The 18,352-nt window shown below is 41.6% G+C and overlaps 1 protein-coding gene across 2 annotated transcripts in view; it reads right to left on the bottom strand.

Moving 5' to 3' along the window:
• Positions 1-11,411, bottom strand: part of LOC120514765 (cytochrome P450 2J2-like) — a 68,979-nt gene extending 57,568 nt beyond the window's left edge. The window contains exon 1 of one of the 2 annotated variants that reach the window (XM_039735305.1): positions 11,172-11,411. In XM_039735305.1, coding sequence (XP_039591239.1) covers positions 11,172-11,363 — 192 coding nt within the window. In that variant the 5' untranslated portion in view covers positions 11,364-11,411. The remainder of the gene's footprint in view (positions 1-11,171) is intronic. The other variant, XM_039735304.1, reaches the window with a different exon arrangement.
• Between the last annotated feature and the right edge of the window lie 6,941 nt (positions 11,412-18,352).

Below are 18,352 nucleotides of genomic sequence, written 5' to 3'. Positions count from 1 at the left end.
GGACCGGTGCCTCAGTCTCTCGTAGGGCTTAATGTGAGATGGAATTCTCCACAGCCCTGTTGGGGTCTGAGGTGGCCGCCAGGGGGATCTTCAGCCCCAACCGGGAGTGCAACCAGAAACAGGTGACCAAGCATGGGTGGGCCAAACAAGGAACCTGTAACCACCACTCAAATCCCAGAGTCGGGAGGAAGGAGGATAAAGCTGTGGAGGAGTGGTGAAGAAAGAGAGAAGAGTGTTTTTGACTTCAGTGTTTAGTGCTTGGGACTGTGTTGTGGCTGGGAGGATTACGGGGAAGACGTTCCCTCCAGCTGAAGAAAAATAAAACTCTTTTTATTTTATACGTGCCTCCCGTGTCAAGTCTGTGCTGGGTCGAGCGCAATATAGCACCTTTCTTATGAGATATATATATATAGATATATATATATATATATACTGTATATATACTGCTCAAAAGAATTAAAGGAACACTTTTTAATCAGAGTATAGCATAAAGTCAATGAAACTTCTGGGATGTTAATCTGGTCAGTTAAGTAGCAGAGGGGGTTGTTCATCAGTTTCAGCTGCTGTGGTGTTAATGAAATTAACAACAGATGCACTAGAGGGGCAACAATGAGATGACCCCCAAAACAGGAATGGTTTAACAGGTGGAGGCCACTGACATTTTTCCCTGCTCATCTTTTCTGACTGTTTCTTCACTAGTTTTGCATTTGGCTACAGTCAGTGTCACTACTGGTACCATGAGGCGATACCTGGACCCTACAGAGGTTGCACAGGTAGTCCAACTTCTCCAGGATGGCACATCAATACGTGTCATTGCCAGAAGGTTTGCTGTGTCTCCCTGCACAGTCTCAAGGGCATGGAGGAGATTCTAGGAGACAAGCAGTTACTCTTGGAGAGCTGGAGAGGGCCATAGAAGGTCCATAACCTATCAGCAGGACCAGTATCTGCTCCTTTGGGCAAGGAGGAACAGGATGAGCACTGGTAGAGCCCTACAAAATGACCTCCAGCAGGTCACTGGTGTGAATGTCTCTGACCAAACAATCAGAAAGACTTCATGAGGGTGACCCAAGGGCCCCATGTCCACTAATGTGCCCTGAGCTCACTGCCCAGCAGCATGCAGCTCGATTGGCATTCGCCATAGAATACCAGAATTGGCAGATGCACCACTGGTGCCCTGTGCTTTTTACAGATGAGAGCAGGTTCACTCTGAGCACGTGACAGAAGAGGAAGGGTCTGGAGAAGCCATGGAGAACATTATGCTGCCTGTAACATCATTCAGCATGAGCAGTTTGGTGGTGGGTTAATGATTTTCTGGGGAGGCATATCCATGGAGGGTCACACAGACCGCTACAGGCTTGACAAAGGCACCTTGGCTGCCATTAGGTATCAGGATGAAATCCTTGGACCCATTGTCAGACCCTATGCTGGTACAGTGGCTCCTGGTGCACGACAATTCCTGGCCTCATGTGGTGAGAGTATGTAGGCAGTTCCTGGAGGATGAAGGAATTGATACCATTGACTGGCCACCACACTTTCCTGACCTAAATCCAATAGAACACCTCAGGGACATTATGTTTTGGTCCATCCAATGCCACCAGGTTGCACCTCAGACTGTCCAGGAGCTCAGTGATGCCCTGGTCCAGATCTGGGAGGAGATCCCCCACAACACCATCTGTCATCTCATTAGAAGCATGCACCGATGTTGTCAGGCATGTATACAAGAACACAGGGGCCATACAAAGTGCTGCGTACAATTTGGAGTTGCTGCAATTCAATTTGGGCAAAATGGACCAGCCTGCCACATGATTTTTCACTCTGATTTTTGGGCGTCTTTGAATTCAGGGCTCTGTAGGTTGATCATTTTCATTTCCATCAAACGATGTGGCATCCTTTCGTTCCTAACACATTACCCAGTCTATATCAGTATAGATATCAGGAGGATTTCTTTTTCCCATTGAGATCTGATGTGTTTTCAAAGTGTTCCTTTAATTTTTTTGAACAGTTTTATATATATATATATATATATATATATATATATATATATATATATATATATATATATATATATATATATATATATATATATATATATATATATATATATATAGGCACATGTAGAATGGCAACCTGACTGAGATTGAACAAGGATTCTTAACGGGAGGCCAGTACAACAGAAGGACAGGGGGAGATGAGCATGGTTAAATATTTTCCTCCCCAGTATGCTAGGTGGTGGCCTCTTTGGGTTAGAATTCCCATCCATACGCCCGCAGAGCATGCTGGGAGCTGTAGTCCCGTGAGGCAGCCCTGTTGGGTTCTGTGGGGATGGCCAGGGGGAGCTGCTGGGATTCACATTCCCTACTTTGTGGGGCTTACTATTGACCCGGAAGTACTTCCATTGGTTTGTGCCCTAGCACCAAAAGTACTCCTGGGTGCAAGATAAAAGAGACCACTCAACCTCATCCAGGCGAGTTGGAGTCGGGTGTAGAGTACGGACAAAGCTTGCTTGGTCAGTGCAGAGGAGAAGACAGAGAAAGAAAGAGAGAAGAATTATTTGGTTTGTGCCACTTTTGGTGCCTTTGTACAAGGAGTTCTTGTTTAAAAACCTTTTTATTTATATTGGATTTGTGTATATGAGGTTATGTCTGGGGTTTAGAGTGTGCTGGAATTCCCCCCTAGTGGTCAAAGTATATATATATATAGTCCATTGTGTGTGCATGGAAGACAGCTTAAGGGCTTTGGTGATAGTGATGCTGGACAAAGGGTTGTCGCTGTGCTAATATCGTTTCTTCTTCTTCCTCCGCAGAACAGAAGATTGACAACCACTCTGTCACTGACGTCACTTCCGTTGTCTGTCCACTTAGACCCGCCCCTTTGTACCTCATGACCTTTTAACCCAGGAAATGGCCATTTTGTTCCCAGTTTGAGATTGAAGTCTGGTCTGAAAAGATGTCTCCGCAGTTACTGCTTGCCTTTTTGTGCCGTGTTTAATCCAGTTTACGTGATCACCAAGGTTGCCCAAACTCCTTATCTTTGTTTGTTGTATCTTTTGCAATATACGGGGAGATTCACTCGAAAGAGGCCCCGGATATTCTGTTGTAACTCCCATTAGAAATAAACAATCTGACCCAGAAAAATACGCTCTATACCTTGACGTATGTGTAATCGATTGCATTACATGCGATGCTGGAAGTGGTTTCCGTTTTCTGCCAGACACATTTTGACGTGATGCTCCATGTTCCTGAACGTATTGTCAAGCGTCTCGGTATGGGACAGCAGCAAGTTCTCGTTGGATGTTTTCCTTCAAATCTTCCACAGTGCGAGGCTTCTTCCGATACGCGTTTCCTTTGAGCAGACACCAAAGGAAGAAGTTTGGTGGTGTCAGACCCGGTGACCGGGGTGGCCAAAGTCCCTTTGAAATGACCCTGTTGCCCAGAGAAGGTCTCAATTTCTGCCATGCTCCTTGCCGATGTGTGACATCTTGCTCCATTTTGCTGGAAGTATCCTTTGGTTAACTCACGATCATCCAGGTGATTCACAAACTGTTCAAAAATGTCCAGGTACACATCAGTGATCATGGTGGCGTCAAAGAAAATGGGGCCTAGGATGCGCACCCAAGACATCTCGCACCATACACCGACTTAGTGATCATGGAGCGTTTTTTGGTGAGTGGCCTATATACGGGTGTTTTGCGAGTTAACATAACCCAACAACTGGAACCACGCCTCAGCCGAGAACCATGTGATGTCCAATATTCCCTCATTGTCCCTCACAAATGCCTGGAACCAGTGACAGCATCTGACTCTTTTCTCCATATCACTTACTTTGAGCTCCTGAACGACGGCTACACAATAATCATGGAATTGTACTATGCCTACCTTGTCACTCCGACGCAGGGGCATCCCGGGTTGTTCGAAGCTCCATATATTGAGGAGCACATTGCACGTTGTTTCATTCAGATTGCTTCGTCCTAGCGAGAGTTATTACAGAATATTCAGGGCCTCTTTCGAGTGAATCTCCCTGTATATACAGTTAGCTCCATAAATATTTGGACAGAGACATCTTTTTTCTAATTTTGGTTACCACAATGAATTTGAAATGAAACAACTCCGATGCAGTTGAAGTGCAGACTTTCAGCTTTAATTCAGTGGGTTGAACAAAATGATTGCATAAAAATGTGAGGCAAATAAAGCATTTTTTGAAGACAATCCCTTCATTTCAGGGGCTTCAAAGTAACTGGACAATTGACTCAAAGGCTATTTCATGGTCAGGTGTGTTCAAGTCCGTCGTTATGTCTTATCGATTAAGCAGATAAAAGGCCTGGAGTTGATTTTAGTTGTGGTGCTTGCATGTGGAAGATTTTGCTGTGAACAGACAACATGCGGACAAAGGAGCTCTCCATGCAGGTGATAGAAGCCATCCTTAAGCTGCGAAAACTGAAGAAACCCATCGGAGAAATTGCTACAATGTTATGAGTGGCAAAACCTACAGTTTGGTACATCGTGAGAAAGAAAGCAAGCACTGGTGAAGTCAGCAACGCAAAAAGACCTGGACGTCCACGGAAGACAACAGTGGTGGATGATCGCAGAATCATTTCCATGGTGAAGAGAAACCCCTTCACAACAGCCACCAAGTGAACAACACTCTCCAGGGCTTGGTCGTATCGATATCCAAGTCTACCATAAAGAGAAGACTGCATGACAGTAAATACAGAGGGTGCACTGCAAGGTGAGAGCCATCCATAAGCCTCAAGAATAGAAAGGCTAGATTGGACTTTGCTAAAGAACATCTAAAAAAGCCAGCAGAGTTCTGGACAAACAGATGAAACCAAGATCAACCTCCACCAGAATGATAGCAAGAAAAGAGGATGGAGAAGGCGTGGAACAGCTCATTATCCAAAGGATAGCACATCATCTGTAAAACACGGTGGAGTCGGGCAGTGTGATGGCTGCCAGTGGCACTGGGACACTCGTGTTTATTGATGATGTGACACAGGACAGAAGCAGCCGAATGAATTCTGAGGTGTTCAGAGACATACTGTCTGCTCAAATCCAGCTAAATGAAGTCACATTGATTGGGCGGCGGGCGTTTTGGACAATGACCCAAAACATACAGCCAAAGCAACCCAGGAGTTTATTAAAGCAAAGAAGTGGACAATTCTTGAATGGCCAAGTCAGTCACCTGATCTTAACCCAACTGAGCAGGCATTTCACTTGTTGAAGACTAAACTTCGGACAGAAAGGCCCACAAACAAACAGCAACTGAAAGTAAAGGCCTGGCAGAGCATTAAAAAGGAGGAAACCCAGCATCTGGTGATGTCCAGGAGTTCAAGACTTCAGGCTGGCATTGCCAGCAAAGGGTTTTCAACCAAGTATTAGAAATGAACATTTTTTTCCAGTTATTTGATTTGTCCAATTACTTTTGAGCCCCTGAAATTAAAGGAATTGTGTTCAAAAAATGTTTTAGTTGCCTCACATTTTTATGCAATCGTTTTGTTCACCCCACTGAATTAAAGCTGAAAGTCTGCACTTCAACAGCATCTGAGTTGTTTCATTTCAAATTCATTGTGGTGATGTACAGAACCGAAATTAGAAAAGAGTTGTCTGTCCAAATATTTATGGATCTAACTGTATACAGTATATTAACAGACACATGAGTATATACAGGTATATGCAGTCTGTGCCCTTAACCTGCAATTGCTGAGCACTTTGAGTAGTGAGAAAAGCGCTATATAAATGCAAATAATAATAATAATATTAATAAATATAAAGCTACACGTCTCCGAAAACTTAAGTAACAATATTTTTCACTAATGGATTGGTCTCATAGCCATAAGGATGGGAAAAATCCAAAATCCCAGGAAGTTAAATCCAATAAAAGCAATGTTTTATATTTAATAGTCAAAAAGAGTGACCTTACAATAATAATAATAATAATAATAATAATAATAATAAATTTTATTTTTATAGCACTTTCTTAGTGCCAGTCTGTAGTAGATACACAACAGAGAAGTCCAAATGCAAGTCAGCAATATTGTACTCTCTATTTCAGGTTCTGCCTGCATGCTTTTCATTTTCTTTCTTCAATCCATTTTTATGGAACTGTGGTGTCCTGGATAAGCCCAGGCTAATTGTCACCTGTAGTTGGGTCTCGACATGTCAGTCAAGTGTAAGTGTCATAAAGATGAAGTGTGGAGGGTAGACATTGTCCAATCCAGGGGCCTCATGTATAACGCCGTGCGTAGAACTCGCACTATAACATGGCGTAAGCACAAAAGCCGAAATGTGCTTACGCACAGAAAAATCCAGATGCAGGAATCTGTGCGTACTCCAACTTCCACGTCCTTCCGCTACATAAATCCCGATCAGCGTGAAAACTACGCTTCGTGCAACGCTTTATGTAACGCCCCTACTCCTCCCAGAATTACGCCTCTTTGAATATGCAAATGAATATAAATCGCCCTTAAGAGCAGCCTTCTGTGAAAAGACAATGGGAAAAGCACGGAGAAAATATAAGAATTTCAGCGAATACCAAGTGGAGGCAAAGGAAAAACATACTATTTGTTCAAATAAACCGTGATATAATCAACAAAAGGAAGTTGATCGAGTGACATAGCGTGTTGGAGAAACTTGAAAGCTCACATTCACAAATCGCACAGTGCGGAAATAAAAATGAAGTCACATATCAAAGTCGCCGTGAAAAGCCGAGTTGTAAGCCCACTGTCTGAGTGTCATATGAAAGTTTATTAGGGTACAGAGAAAAAGGCACACGGTGGGGAAAAAGCACGAAATGTCAACTTCAATCTCGACATTTCCACTTTACTCACGTAGTTTATTTTGTCATTTAGTAGAACATCATAAACTTCATCTTAAAATCGTTTAATTAACCAGTTTCTCAAATCACATCGTAATTAAAGTAGCACGTTAAATGCTTTGTTTTGTATTTGATCTTCTATGTGCTCTGTGTGTGTGAATCACTACTTGCTTCTTAAACCGGCTCTCTTCCTCCAACTGGACACAGAGTCCATGACATTTGTGACATTACAGCTCTCTGAATAACTAAAATACTGAGATGTATACGTGATGTCATTTTCATGATGATAGGAGCTAAAGCACGTTATTAAACATGAGTTTCACTTCGATGAAATAATTTATTGCAGCAGTACTCAGGGGCGGCTCTAGGCTTGTGGTGGCACTGGGCAGAGGAAGAATCGGTGGCTCCTTCGCCCGCCAATCTCAGTAAAGTAGCTTATGCACGGCGGATGGCCACGTCCGTTGCAGACACTGCATAGCCGCCTCGTGCTCAAGACACAAGCATTTAACGTTTTTTCGAAATTTGTCGCTGCGTTTTTAGCTGTGTTGTTATTTTCTCTTTCTGTTTTATATTCAATATATATTGGCGTGGCTGTCACTGCAATCCTTGCTTTTCTTTCCCCAAGTAACCGATCGCCATACAATCAGCTCTGTAATAGACGTTAAGCCATCTGTAAGCTTAGAGCTGATTCTTCAAAGCGTTTAAGGAACATTGAAATATCTTTGTAGTACATGTTTAATTATCCTATCCATCTATCCTTCCAGTGTTGTGCCAACACCAGCAAGAATACAGCGCGAGGCAGGAACAATCTGTGAACGGAGTGCCAGTGACTCGCTATAGCACTGCGGCACCACGTCTTCACATGTTAAATTATTAACAATATAGATTATTTAAATGAAGTTAAACTTTTATCTGTATAATAAACATATTTTGCTGCATTTCATCTTAAAAATGATATCGTCATCATATGTAAATACGCGCTTTATAAAGTGGCTCAGGTTGTGAGATATTATAACTATAGTGCAAGTTTACAGTGAGGTGATTGTACTTATAAGTCCTAACAGTTCTACAAGGAGCAGTGATTGAGTGCATTTAAAGTTCTTGGGATGAAACTGTTTGTGAACCGCGAGGTCCGTACAGGAAAGGCTTTAAAACATTTTGCAGTGGCTGAGACAGCGTGTCCTTAAAGCTGTATACCGATAATTCTCTTTCCGATCAGCTGCTGCTGTGATTCACACTCAGATACAGTGATATAAATACTCTGAGTCGTGCAGTGAGAGTAATATGGAAAAAGATGATCCGCTGTGGCAACTCCTAACGGGAGCAGCTGAAAGAAGAAGAAGAAGAAGAAGAAGGAGCAGTGAGAGTAACAACGCTAAAGCAGTTCTGGTATTTGGAATACTATGGCTGTTCCCTGGACCATTATATTGTTACGAGTTAATTACAATCAGATGCGTTACACTAATAAACAATATGCGGTTAGTTTCAGTGTATTTATAAACCACACAGGAACAGTAGCACTGCTTTGACGCTGGGTGCCGCCAGTCTGCAAAACCGAGCGGAGAACTTGCGTACAACAAGGTATGAGGTACCGTGGAAAAGTGCATGGATTTACGGCAAGTGTAGGTTTTATACATCGCGATTTGAACGTGGAAAAGTTCTGACGTAACATTTCTGTGAGTACGCACCGTTTATACATGAGGCCCCTGGTGTTCCCATTCCTTGGATTGTTTTTTAAATGAGACTGTAGATGCAGTGGCAATTGACATGGTGAGATGTAGGTGACATTTTTGTTTCAACCCATAAGCACTCACAGCATTTAAAATGTACAACTCTAACAGTTGTGCTTGAAAGTTTGTGAACCCTTTAGAATTTTCTGTATTTCTGCATAAATATGACCTAAAACATCATCAGATTTTCACTCAAGTCCTAAAAGTAGATAAACAGAAACCAGTTAAACAAATGAGACAAAAATATTATTTATTTATTGAGGAAAATGATCGAATATAACATATTTGTGAGTGGCAAAAATATGTGAACCTCTAGGATTAGCAGTTAGTTTGAAGGTGAAATTCGAGTCCGGTGTTTTCAGTCAATGGGATGCCAATCAGGTGTGGGTGGGCACCCTGTGTTATTTCAAGACCAGGATCTATCAAAGTCTGCTCTTCACCACACATTTGTGGAAGTGTATCATGGCACAAACAAAGGAGATTTCTGAGGACCTCACAAAAAGAGTTGTTGATGCTCATCAGGCTGGAAAAGGTTACCAAACCATCTCTAAAGAGTTTGGACTCCACCAATCCACAGTCAGACAGATTGGGTACAAATGGAGGAAATTCAAGACCACTGTTACCCTCCCCAGGAGTGGTCGTGGACAAACCAGAAGGCTATTGGAAGAATGTTCTGTGGACGGATGAGACCAAAATAGAACTTTTAGGTTTAAATGAAAAGCGTTATGTTTGGAGAAAGGAAAACACTGCACTCCAGCATAAGGACCTTATCCCATCTGTGAAACATGGTGGTGGTAGTATCAGGGTTTGGGCCTCTTCTGCTGCATCTGGGCCAGGACAGCTTGTCTTCATTGATGGAACAATGAATTCTGTATTGGAGAATTCTAATGGAAAATGTCAGGACATCTGTCCATGAACTGAATCTCAAGAGAAGGTGGGTCATGTAGCAAGACAACGACCCTAAGCACACAAGTCGTTCTACCAAAGAATGGTTAAAGAAGAATAAAGTGAATGTTTTGAAATGGCCAAGTCAAAGTCCTGACCTTAATCCAATCAAAATGTTGTGAAGGACCTGAAGTGAGCAGTTCATGTGAGCAAACCCACCACCATCCCAGAGTTGAAGCTGTTCTGTACGGAGGAATGGGCGAAAATTCATCCAAGCCGGTGTGCAGGAATGATCAGAAGTTACCGGAAACGTTTAGTAAGGGGGGTCACAGCAGATACTGAAAGCAAAGGGTCACATACTTTTGCCAGTCACAAATATGTAATATTCAATCATTTTCCTTAATAAATAAATGACCACGTATAATATTTTTGTCTCATTTGTTTAACTTGTTTCTCTTTATTTCCTTTTAGGAATTGAGTGAAGATCTGATGATGTTTTAGGTCGTATTTATGCAGAAATACAGAAAATTCTAAAGGGCTCACAAACTTTCAAGCACAACTGTAAATGGCTCTTTACTGGGTTGCATAGTTCTTCATTAAAGCTTCATAAGGAGCCATTTCACTCCATGAAGAGATAAAATCAGTCCTTCATTTACATTTATTCACTTAGTAGACATTTCTATCCAAAAATGACAAACAATAGGGGTCACTTAACATCTGGACTTGTAGCCAATACAGTATATGAATAAGACAGAAAACTTCAATGTGAAGTGGGGAACGAAAGAAGATTAAACAAATTAAAAAAAAAAAAAAACTTATCCTGCATCATTGTATGCCACAGCAGAGCTCACCAGTGTTTTATAACATCCATCCATTTTTTTAACCCGCTTATCCAGATGGCAGAGTGGTGGGGATGCTGGTGTCTAAGGCAGTGAGGACTGGGGCACAAGGCAGGGACAGCCTCTAGATGTGGTGCCAGTCCACCATACCATCGATTCATAGTTATGGATCTAAATAAATAACACTTCTTTCTGAAACCTTCATGTGGATGCTCCTTCAGAGAACCAAAAACGGTTCCACTGTGGCACTGCTTTGCCGTACAGGTGACAATCAGCCAGTGCTTATCCATGACACGCTGTGATTCCACAAAAATGAATGGAAGAAAGAAAAAGAAAACCATGCAGGCAGAGCCTGAAAGTACAATACTGTGCGTGTCATCTTCTCTGTTCTGCAACTACCACAGACTGGCACTAAGAATGTGCTATACAAATAAATATTTAATAATAATAATAATAATAATCCATCCATCTATCATCCAACCCGCTATATCCTAACTACGGGGTCACGGGGTCTGCTGGAGCCAATCCCAGCCAACACAGGGCGCAAGCCAGGAAACAAACTCCGGGCAGGGCGCCAGCCCACCATAGTGTGCGCACACACACACCAAGCACACACTAGGGACAATTTAGGATCGCCAATGCACCGAACCTGCATGTCTTTAGACTGTGGGAGGAAACCGGAGCACCCGGAGAAAACCCACGCAGACACGGAAAGAACATGCAAACTCCACGCAGGGAGGACCCAGGAAGCGACCCCCGGGCAGGGTGTCAGCTCACGGCAGAATATTATTATTATTATTATTATTATTATTATTATTATTGACTTTTGGTTGTATGTGTCGTCTTTATTTCTAAGTGTCGGAGTCGGTAGCCGGAGGAAGAAGAAGAGTCGGGAGTTCGGACTTACCTTTGCCATGTACTGGTGCGGCTGATCAGAAGTCATACTGAACAAGTCGCCCACAAACGGCACCCAAATAGGACTCGGCGGGAAGTTTTTGCCATCCCTGTTCTTCAGGTAATCGGACACAAGCAACAGCACCACGATGAAGATGAGGGCGCTCCAGGCATCCAGCTGCTCCCACAGCCACCAGACCAACATTGCGGACTGAATTTCGCTCCGCCCGCCTGTCAGGCTGCCTTTAACTTGACGCTGACGGACTTCGTGCAGCCCATCTGGGGCGGGTACTGCGTGTGACGTCACTCATGCACGAGCCCAGTAGTAGCAGGGGTGGAGAACAACTGGAGGCTCCTGATCTGGAATGACATCTGATAACATTTCTCGAAACACGCGGCAGCCGGGCTCTGTCTGCTCGGTCAAATCCTGACCGCTGGCGAGATTATAATTCACCGAACTTCGCGAACTTCCCGACCAGGGCTTCACTCCTGGGCCCCACATTAAGAAAAGATGATGAACGAAGTTGTGTGTCAGAGAGAACTTGAAATAACTGAAGCCGAGTTATCCGTTACACGTTCCCTAAGCCAGTGTCGGGAGTACCGCGGGCACAAATCCGCAAATTGTTTATTCCAAGCAGCGTGAAGTTACAGACACCTGCGTCTCGTCAGTCTGATCGTTCAAGTCTATTAATACCGAAGACAAACCGGGAAACACACAGCCTTGCTAGAAGCCCCATAAAAGGCAGCTTCACGACTACGGGTGGACTACTCACCACAGAATAGCATCTGGGGCAGATGCAACTGCTGTAATGGAACAGCAAAGTTCAACGAAAAAACATAATAATAATCATTAAAAAAACAAGATTCTCATCGTAATAGTGACAATATCCTGGCCGTGTTCAATCAGTGGGTAGATTTCACTTGGAACAATTGCTTTGTCACACAGTGCCAGGTAATCTTGAATAAATTTTTACTTTAGACAAATGCATATATTGTAATGGATGAGCTCCCTTCCCTGACCTGGCCAAAAGTCTCAGGTGGCAAATGTGAAGAAAGAGTGGCAGGGTGTCCCCTGCCTTAGTCAGGATGGTGGCAGCAGATGCCAGTGCAGAAGTAGGCATGCTGACATCCTGGCACGGTTGGACCAAAGAACATTATCCAGGTGGGAGTCCAGTGTGGCACAAGGACAAGGAGAGACAACCTGTCAGGACTACAGGCTCCCCCAAGGTGCTAGATGGCAGCATCCTTGAGGAACCTCCATCCATCCATCCATCTATTATCCAACCCGCTATATCCTAAAATTGTGCCAATATTTCCCCTGCAGCTTGCTACGCTTATCTCTTGACAATTGGAGGGTACTTAATTCCAAAGGTCAGTCAGTCATTTCCCAACTCGCTATATCCTAACACAGTGTCACGGGGGTCTGCTGGAGCCAATCCCAGCCAACACAGGGCGCAAGGCAGGAAACAAACCCTGGGCAGGGTGCCAGCCCACCACAAACTTGGGGAACCTGTAGTGCTCTTTATCAGCCCGACTGGGTTCCATGGGGGCCACCTTACTTTTTGGGGCTTCCTGTTGATCCAGAATTGCTTCCAATGGGCTAGGAAAGAGATTGAAGATTTATTTTGACTACAAGAAATTTTTTCAAGGTATTTGTACATTAAAATATTTACTTGCCTAATTAAAAAGATTTACTTGTGTGAATCCGAGAGACACGCAGTGGGCCGAGGGGAAGGGGTGTGAACTATGATTCTTAGCATGATGAGAGAAGTCGCAAAATCAACTGGAATATTCAAGCAAATAACAGAAAAAAAAAAACCCAATCTAAATCCGTTAAGTACTTCTCTCATTTGCTAACTAAACAGAGGTAAGGAGTGCCACCCGAGGCTGGCGCATGAGTGAGGAGGACCCTGGGCCCTGTCTGTATGTCTGTCTGCTTTTCACAAGAGAACTACTTAACGGATTTAAATTGTTTTTTTTCTATTATTTGCTTGAACATTCCAGTTGATTTCGCGACTTCTCTCATCGCACTAAGTATTACAGTTCAGTTGCAGCACCGATTTATTTGTGTGACTCCGAGAGAAAGGCTTCTCGCCGAGGGGAAGGGATTCAGAACCTCAGGAGTAGAGAGCCGAGTGGGGTCTACCACACTCACGCCTTTGTTCAAGTCGCTCTACCTCTCGCCACCTTGCCTTCGCTTAGCTAGCGATACCTGCTTATTCAGCAGACATTATCATCTACAGATTGTTAAAGAGTGATGTTTTGACATTTTTGAGATCAGAGATACGTGTCTTTTAGAGGGTAGCTGCTCATTTTCAGAGATATCACAGCCACGTGCTCTTCTCCCCACATGGGGGACTCTCTCCTGTCAGAGCTGAACACAAAAATAGATACAGTGCCAATGTTTGAAGTTGGAGCGTACCCACCTTCCGCTTGGCCAGAGATACCTTGCCAACTTTTAACATTTTTGGCAAAGAGATCGCCCCTGATAGCAAAACCAAAAATATTATATATCAAGAGGCACTTGGATATGAAGTCTATCAATATAAATTCTTCTCAATACAAATTATTACTGTACATTTAAAAATCTGTTGTTTTTATTGATTTCACTATTACTCAGGCAGAGCTGTGGGGGATAGCTAGTATGTATGTATGTATGTATATACTGTTATATATATATATATATATATATATATATATATATATATATATATATATATATATATATATATATATATATACATACCGTTTTTACTCGTGTACCATGCGCCCTCGTGTAAGACACGCAGCCTAATTTTTACAAAGAAAATCGTGAAAATCATTTTGCCCCGTGTACGACACGCATTGTGATTGTATAGGAAGCGTTTAGAGAGAGAGAGAGAGCGAGCGAGCCCAAGAAGAAGAAGTAAACATTAAAGAATTACATTTCCTCGTGTATGATGTGCACCTGATTTTCTAATGTAAATATTTGGAAAAAAATGTGCGTGTGGTACACACGAAAATACGGCATATATATATATATATATATATATATATATATATATATATATATATGTATATATATATATAGGCCTACATTGTAAACATGAATAGACTCGACTCACTTAAAAAGGTTTGGGGCAGCCACCCGTATATTATTCCTGGCTGCAAAAGACTTTTATATGTACAGAGATGTTCTCAGTGCGGAGTCCAAAACAGAGTTGTTGAGGGTTTGTAAAGATGGCAGCTTTATGGGATCAGACAGGAAGTGACGTAAGGGAACTGGAAGTGATGTTTTTCGGATGTCAGTTTGTTTACCGGAAGTGATATTCTTCTGGGTACCGGAACAGGAAGTGACGTCCTCCATTCTGAATCAGACAGGTTTTTCCGAGGCTGGTCTGCAGAGATAACAGTCCCTGGCCTGGCATGGAATTGCCTTTGCTTGGTCCTTACAACCACACATATTAGCACGTGTGTGACAATATGTATATATTCTAAGGGATGGCCAGGACACCCAGGCGAGAATAAAGAGAAGAAGAGAGACTGTTGGTGATAAGGCATTGTGGTGTGTTGTTTAAAATAAAAGTTGTGTTTTAGGACATTTGGTGTCTGTCTGTCTGTGTCCGGGGGTTGTCTTTCCACTTTATATATATATATATACATATATATATAATAGCAAAATACTCTCGCTTCGCAGCGAAAAAGTAGTGTGTTAAAGAAGTTATGAAAAAGAAAAGGAAACATTTTAAAAATAACGTGACATGATTGTCAATGTAATTGTTTTGTCATTGTCATGAGTGTTGCTGGCATATATATATACACACACACACACACACACACAGACACACACATATAAACATATCTACATATACACATATATACACACACATATACATATATACATATACACATACATACATAATACATAATACACAATGTTTCCTTTTCTGAGAAGCTGAGAAGCTTTGATGCATGTGCTCCATAACGCGTTAAAAAATAATGCATTTAATCACACTTTGCATTACAAGCAAAGGGGAGCTTTTGTCAATGCATGATTTCCTGGTACACCGATTACTTTGATCAGTGCACCCCTATTCATTTTACCCTCGCACCCCCTTGGTTTGAGAAGAAGTATGAAAAAATATGACGTTAACACAGAAAAACAGATCACCAATTGAAGCTTTATGAATAATCGATTCGCCATCAATAATTGTTTTGGTAAAGCCATACTCAGTGTAATCCTCCTTCCATTTTATAATTTTTCCGCCAATAGCCATGATTAAATGAACGGTAAATAAAGTAAGAGCGAAGCGAGGGTGACTTATTTAGGCAGGAATATATATGACAGCAACACTCATGACAATGTCAATCATGTTACGTTATTATTAAAATGTTTCCTTTTCTTTTTCATTACTTCTTTAACACACTACTTCTCTGCTGCGAGACGCGGGTATTTTGCTATATATATAATATATGAATGACCTCCAAAGAGCGCTGAGACTTTTGATATCGTGAACGTGTCTGCAAAAACTGGGGTCTCCTGCCCTGCAAAAGTCGAGCAGCCTTTGAGACGCTGACTGCGCTTCTGCCTTAAGTCAAAGTGAGCACTTTTAATTTTTTTCATCCTCCCCCTGAGCCCAGACAAGTGCAAACACGGGACCCCTTTTCTACACATTAACAAACTAATATTAAGGCGCTTCGCACTTTCTTTTGCACGACGATTATGAGGTTGTCAACTCGGATTATGAAGACACGCATAGGAGTGGAGGACTGACAGTGCCATCACAGCCGATTAATGGCAGGGACGTCTCACCAGTCTACACAAGACCCACCGCGACTGTCCCCAAAAGGCGATCATAACATCAGCGAACACATCTCTCTATACTATATAAAAGAAAAAGGCAACTTTCCTTTCTTTACACCTTTTTTCCTTTTATCCCAAACCAAAGCCTTTCTCTCTTAACACTGCAGAGGACACAAAACTAATTTTCTTTAATTGCTGGTAATGCCGGTAAGGCACATTACCAGAGGCAGAAATTTGGACGTTCACATAGAAAATGTAATTTCTATACCACAGCCATCGTGTAGTGCCTTTCAAAAGGGATCAACTACCGAGAGATGATCCATATACATTTTAGCTGCTGTTAGTACTACTTACCTGTTGTGTTACACAGTCTTTAAAATGTAGTTTACCCGCAACCACTCCAGTAGTGCTCAATGTACCTGTGCTTCTTAAAACGTTAATGTTTTACTGTTTAATAACTTATAGACTATATTGTATTATTTTTCCCTTCCACTCAGTGACCAAAGCTATACACACACATATAGACACATACATATATATACACATATATACTGTATACCTGTGTGTATGTTTGTATGTATGTGTATATATATATATACACACACACACATCTATCTACATTATACATACATACTCACACACATACACATATATATATAATTTGTGTGTGTGTATGTATGTATGTGTTTGTATATATGATGTAGATAAGTATGTATATATATATGTGTGTATATGTAGATATGTATATATGTATGTACAGTATATATATATATATATATATATATATATATATATATGTAGACTCAAACCCATTATGACAGCAGCAATCCAAGCTGTGAGAAAACAGTAAAAGGAGGCGTGTCAGGCGTCGTGGTACATTTTCTGATGCAGCAAAAGCGAAAACAACTTCGGCGCTGCCACCAAATACACAAAACAATTACTTTGACAATCATGTTACATTATTTTTAAAATGTTTCCTTTTCTTTTTCATAACTTCTTTAACACACGACATCGCTGCGAAGCGCGGGTATTTTGCTATATATATATATATATGACAGCAACACTCATAACAGTGACAAAACAATTACATTGACAATCATGTTACGTTATTTTCAAAATGTTTCCTTTTGTTTCTCTTTCCTTCTTTAACACACTACTTCTACACTGCGAAGCGCGGGTATTTTGCTATATATATATATAGATATAGATATAGATATAGATATAGATATAGATATGAGAACAACACTCATATCAGTGACAAAACAATTACATTAACAATCATGTTACGTTATTTTTAAAATTTTTCCTTTTCTTTTCATAACTTTTTAACACACTACTTCTCCTCTGAAGCGGGTATTCTGCTAGTATATATATATATATATATATATATATATATATATCTACATATATATACTCTATATAGTAAAATCCCCGTGCTTCGCAGCAACAAAGTACTGCTTTTAAATTTTTATTAAGAAGAAAAGTAAAACCTTTTAAAACTGAGGGAAAATATACCAATAACGCTCTGTTAAGGATCTCTTTGTATAGCACATTGTCAGTTCAGCACTCCGGTTGTAATATGATCAAGCTGTGCGCTGAGCTTACTTTTGAGAATGCAACGTATAGTTGTCCAGGAGAAAAGCAATGTTGCCTCAAATCAATGGCAACCTTTTGTAGGGTCTATCCCTGAGACTTATTACTTGCCATCGCGAAGCAGAGTCTTACTGGAAATTGGAGGCATTTGAATTGAAATGGGAGATCAGAGGGTATAACGGGGATGCGAGGAATACATTCAGTGTGGAAAAACTGTAGAGACAGCGTGTGTTTTAACTTGTGGATTTTTCTGTGAGTATTTGGTGGCAGCTTGATGAAGTTGCTTCCCCAAGGCCACGTTAGCTGTGGAGCTCTACTCGGAGCATATTCTTTTCCTACCTTGTCAATTGTGTAATGCGTTTTTTGAACAGGCTTGATGCATGGAAGTGATCACTCATACTGCGTTCAGTCAGTTCACGTGAGCTGCTCTCTTGTGTGATGTTGCGATGTCCACGGCTTTATTTAATGTTAGCCAAGACCGGCACTTAAAAGTTTCTCGCTACAGCAATTTTAACTCTGTTACAAAGTGATCCAAAGTCTCGTTTATACCTTGTGTCTTCTCATTAAACTTGTATCTCGTGAATAAAGTATTCTTCAAAGGCATGACAAACGGCAGCTGAGTGTGTCTATAAACTTAATATAAACTTACGGTTTACACCGTGCTTTGTTTCCGCAGTAGCTGCACTTATGAATAAGCTTGTATGTGTTTATTCTTCAGCGCTGTTTGGAGCTCTTCCTTGTTTTCTACGTACTGCGTTCACAGTCAGTTCACGTGATTACGTGGGCGGCGTGATGATGTAACACACAACTCCGCCCCC

This window comes from Polypterus senegalus, chromosome 14 (assembly GCF_016835505.1).
Source record: "Polypterus senegalus isolate Bchr_013 chromosome 14, ASM1683550v1, whole genome shotgun sequence".
NCBI classification, from domain to species: Eukaryota; Metazoa; Chordata; class Cladistia; order Polypteriformes; family Polypteridae; genus Polypterus; species Polypterus senegalus.
This window is presented reverse-complemented; position numbering and strand designations above follow the sequence as displayed.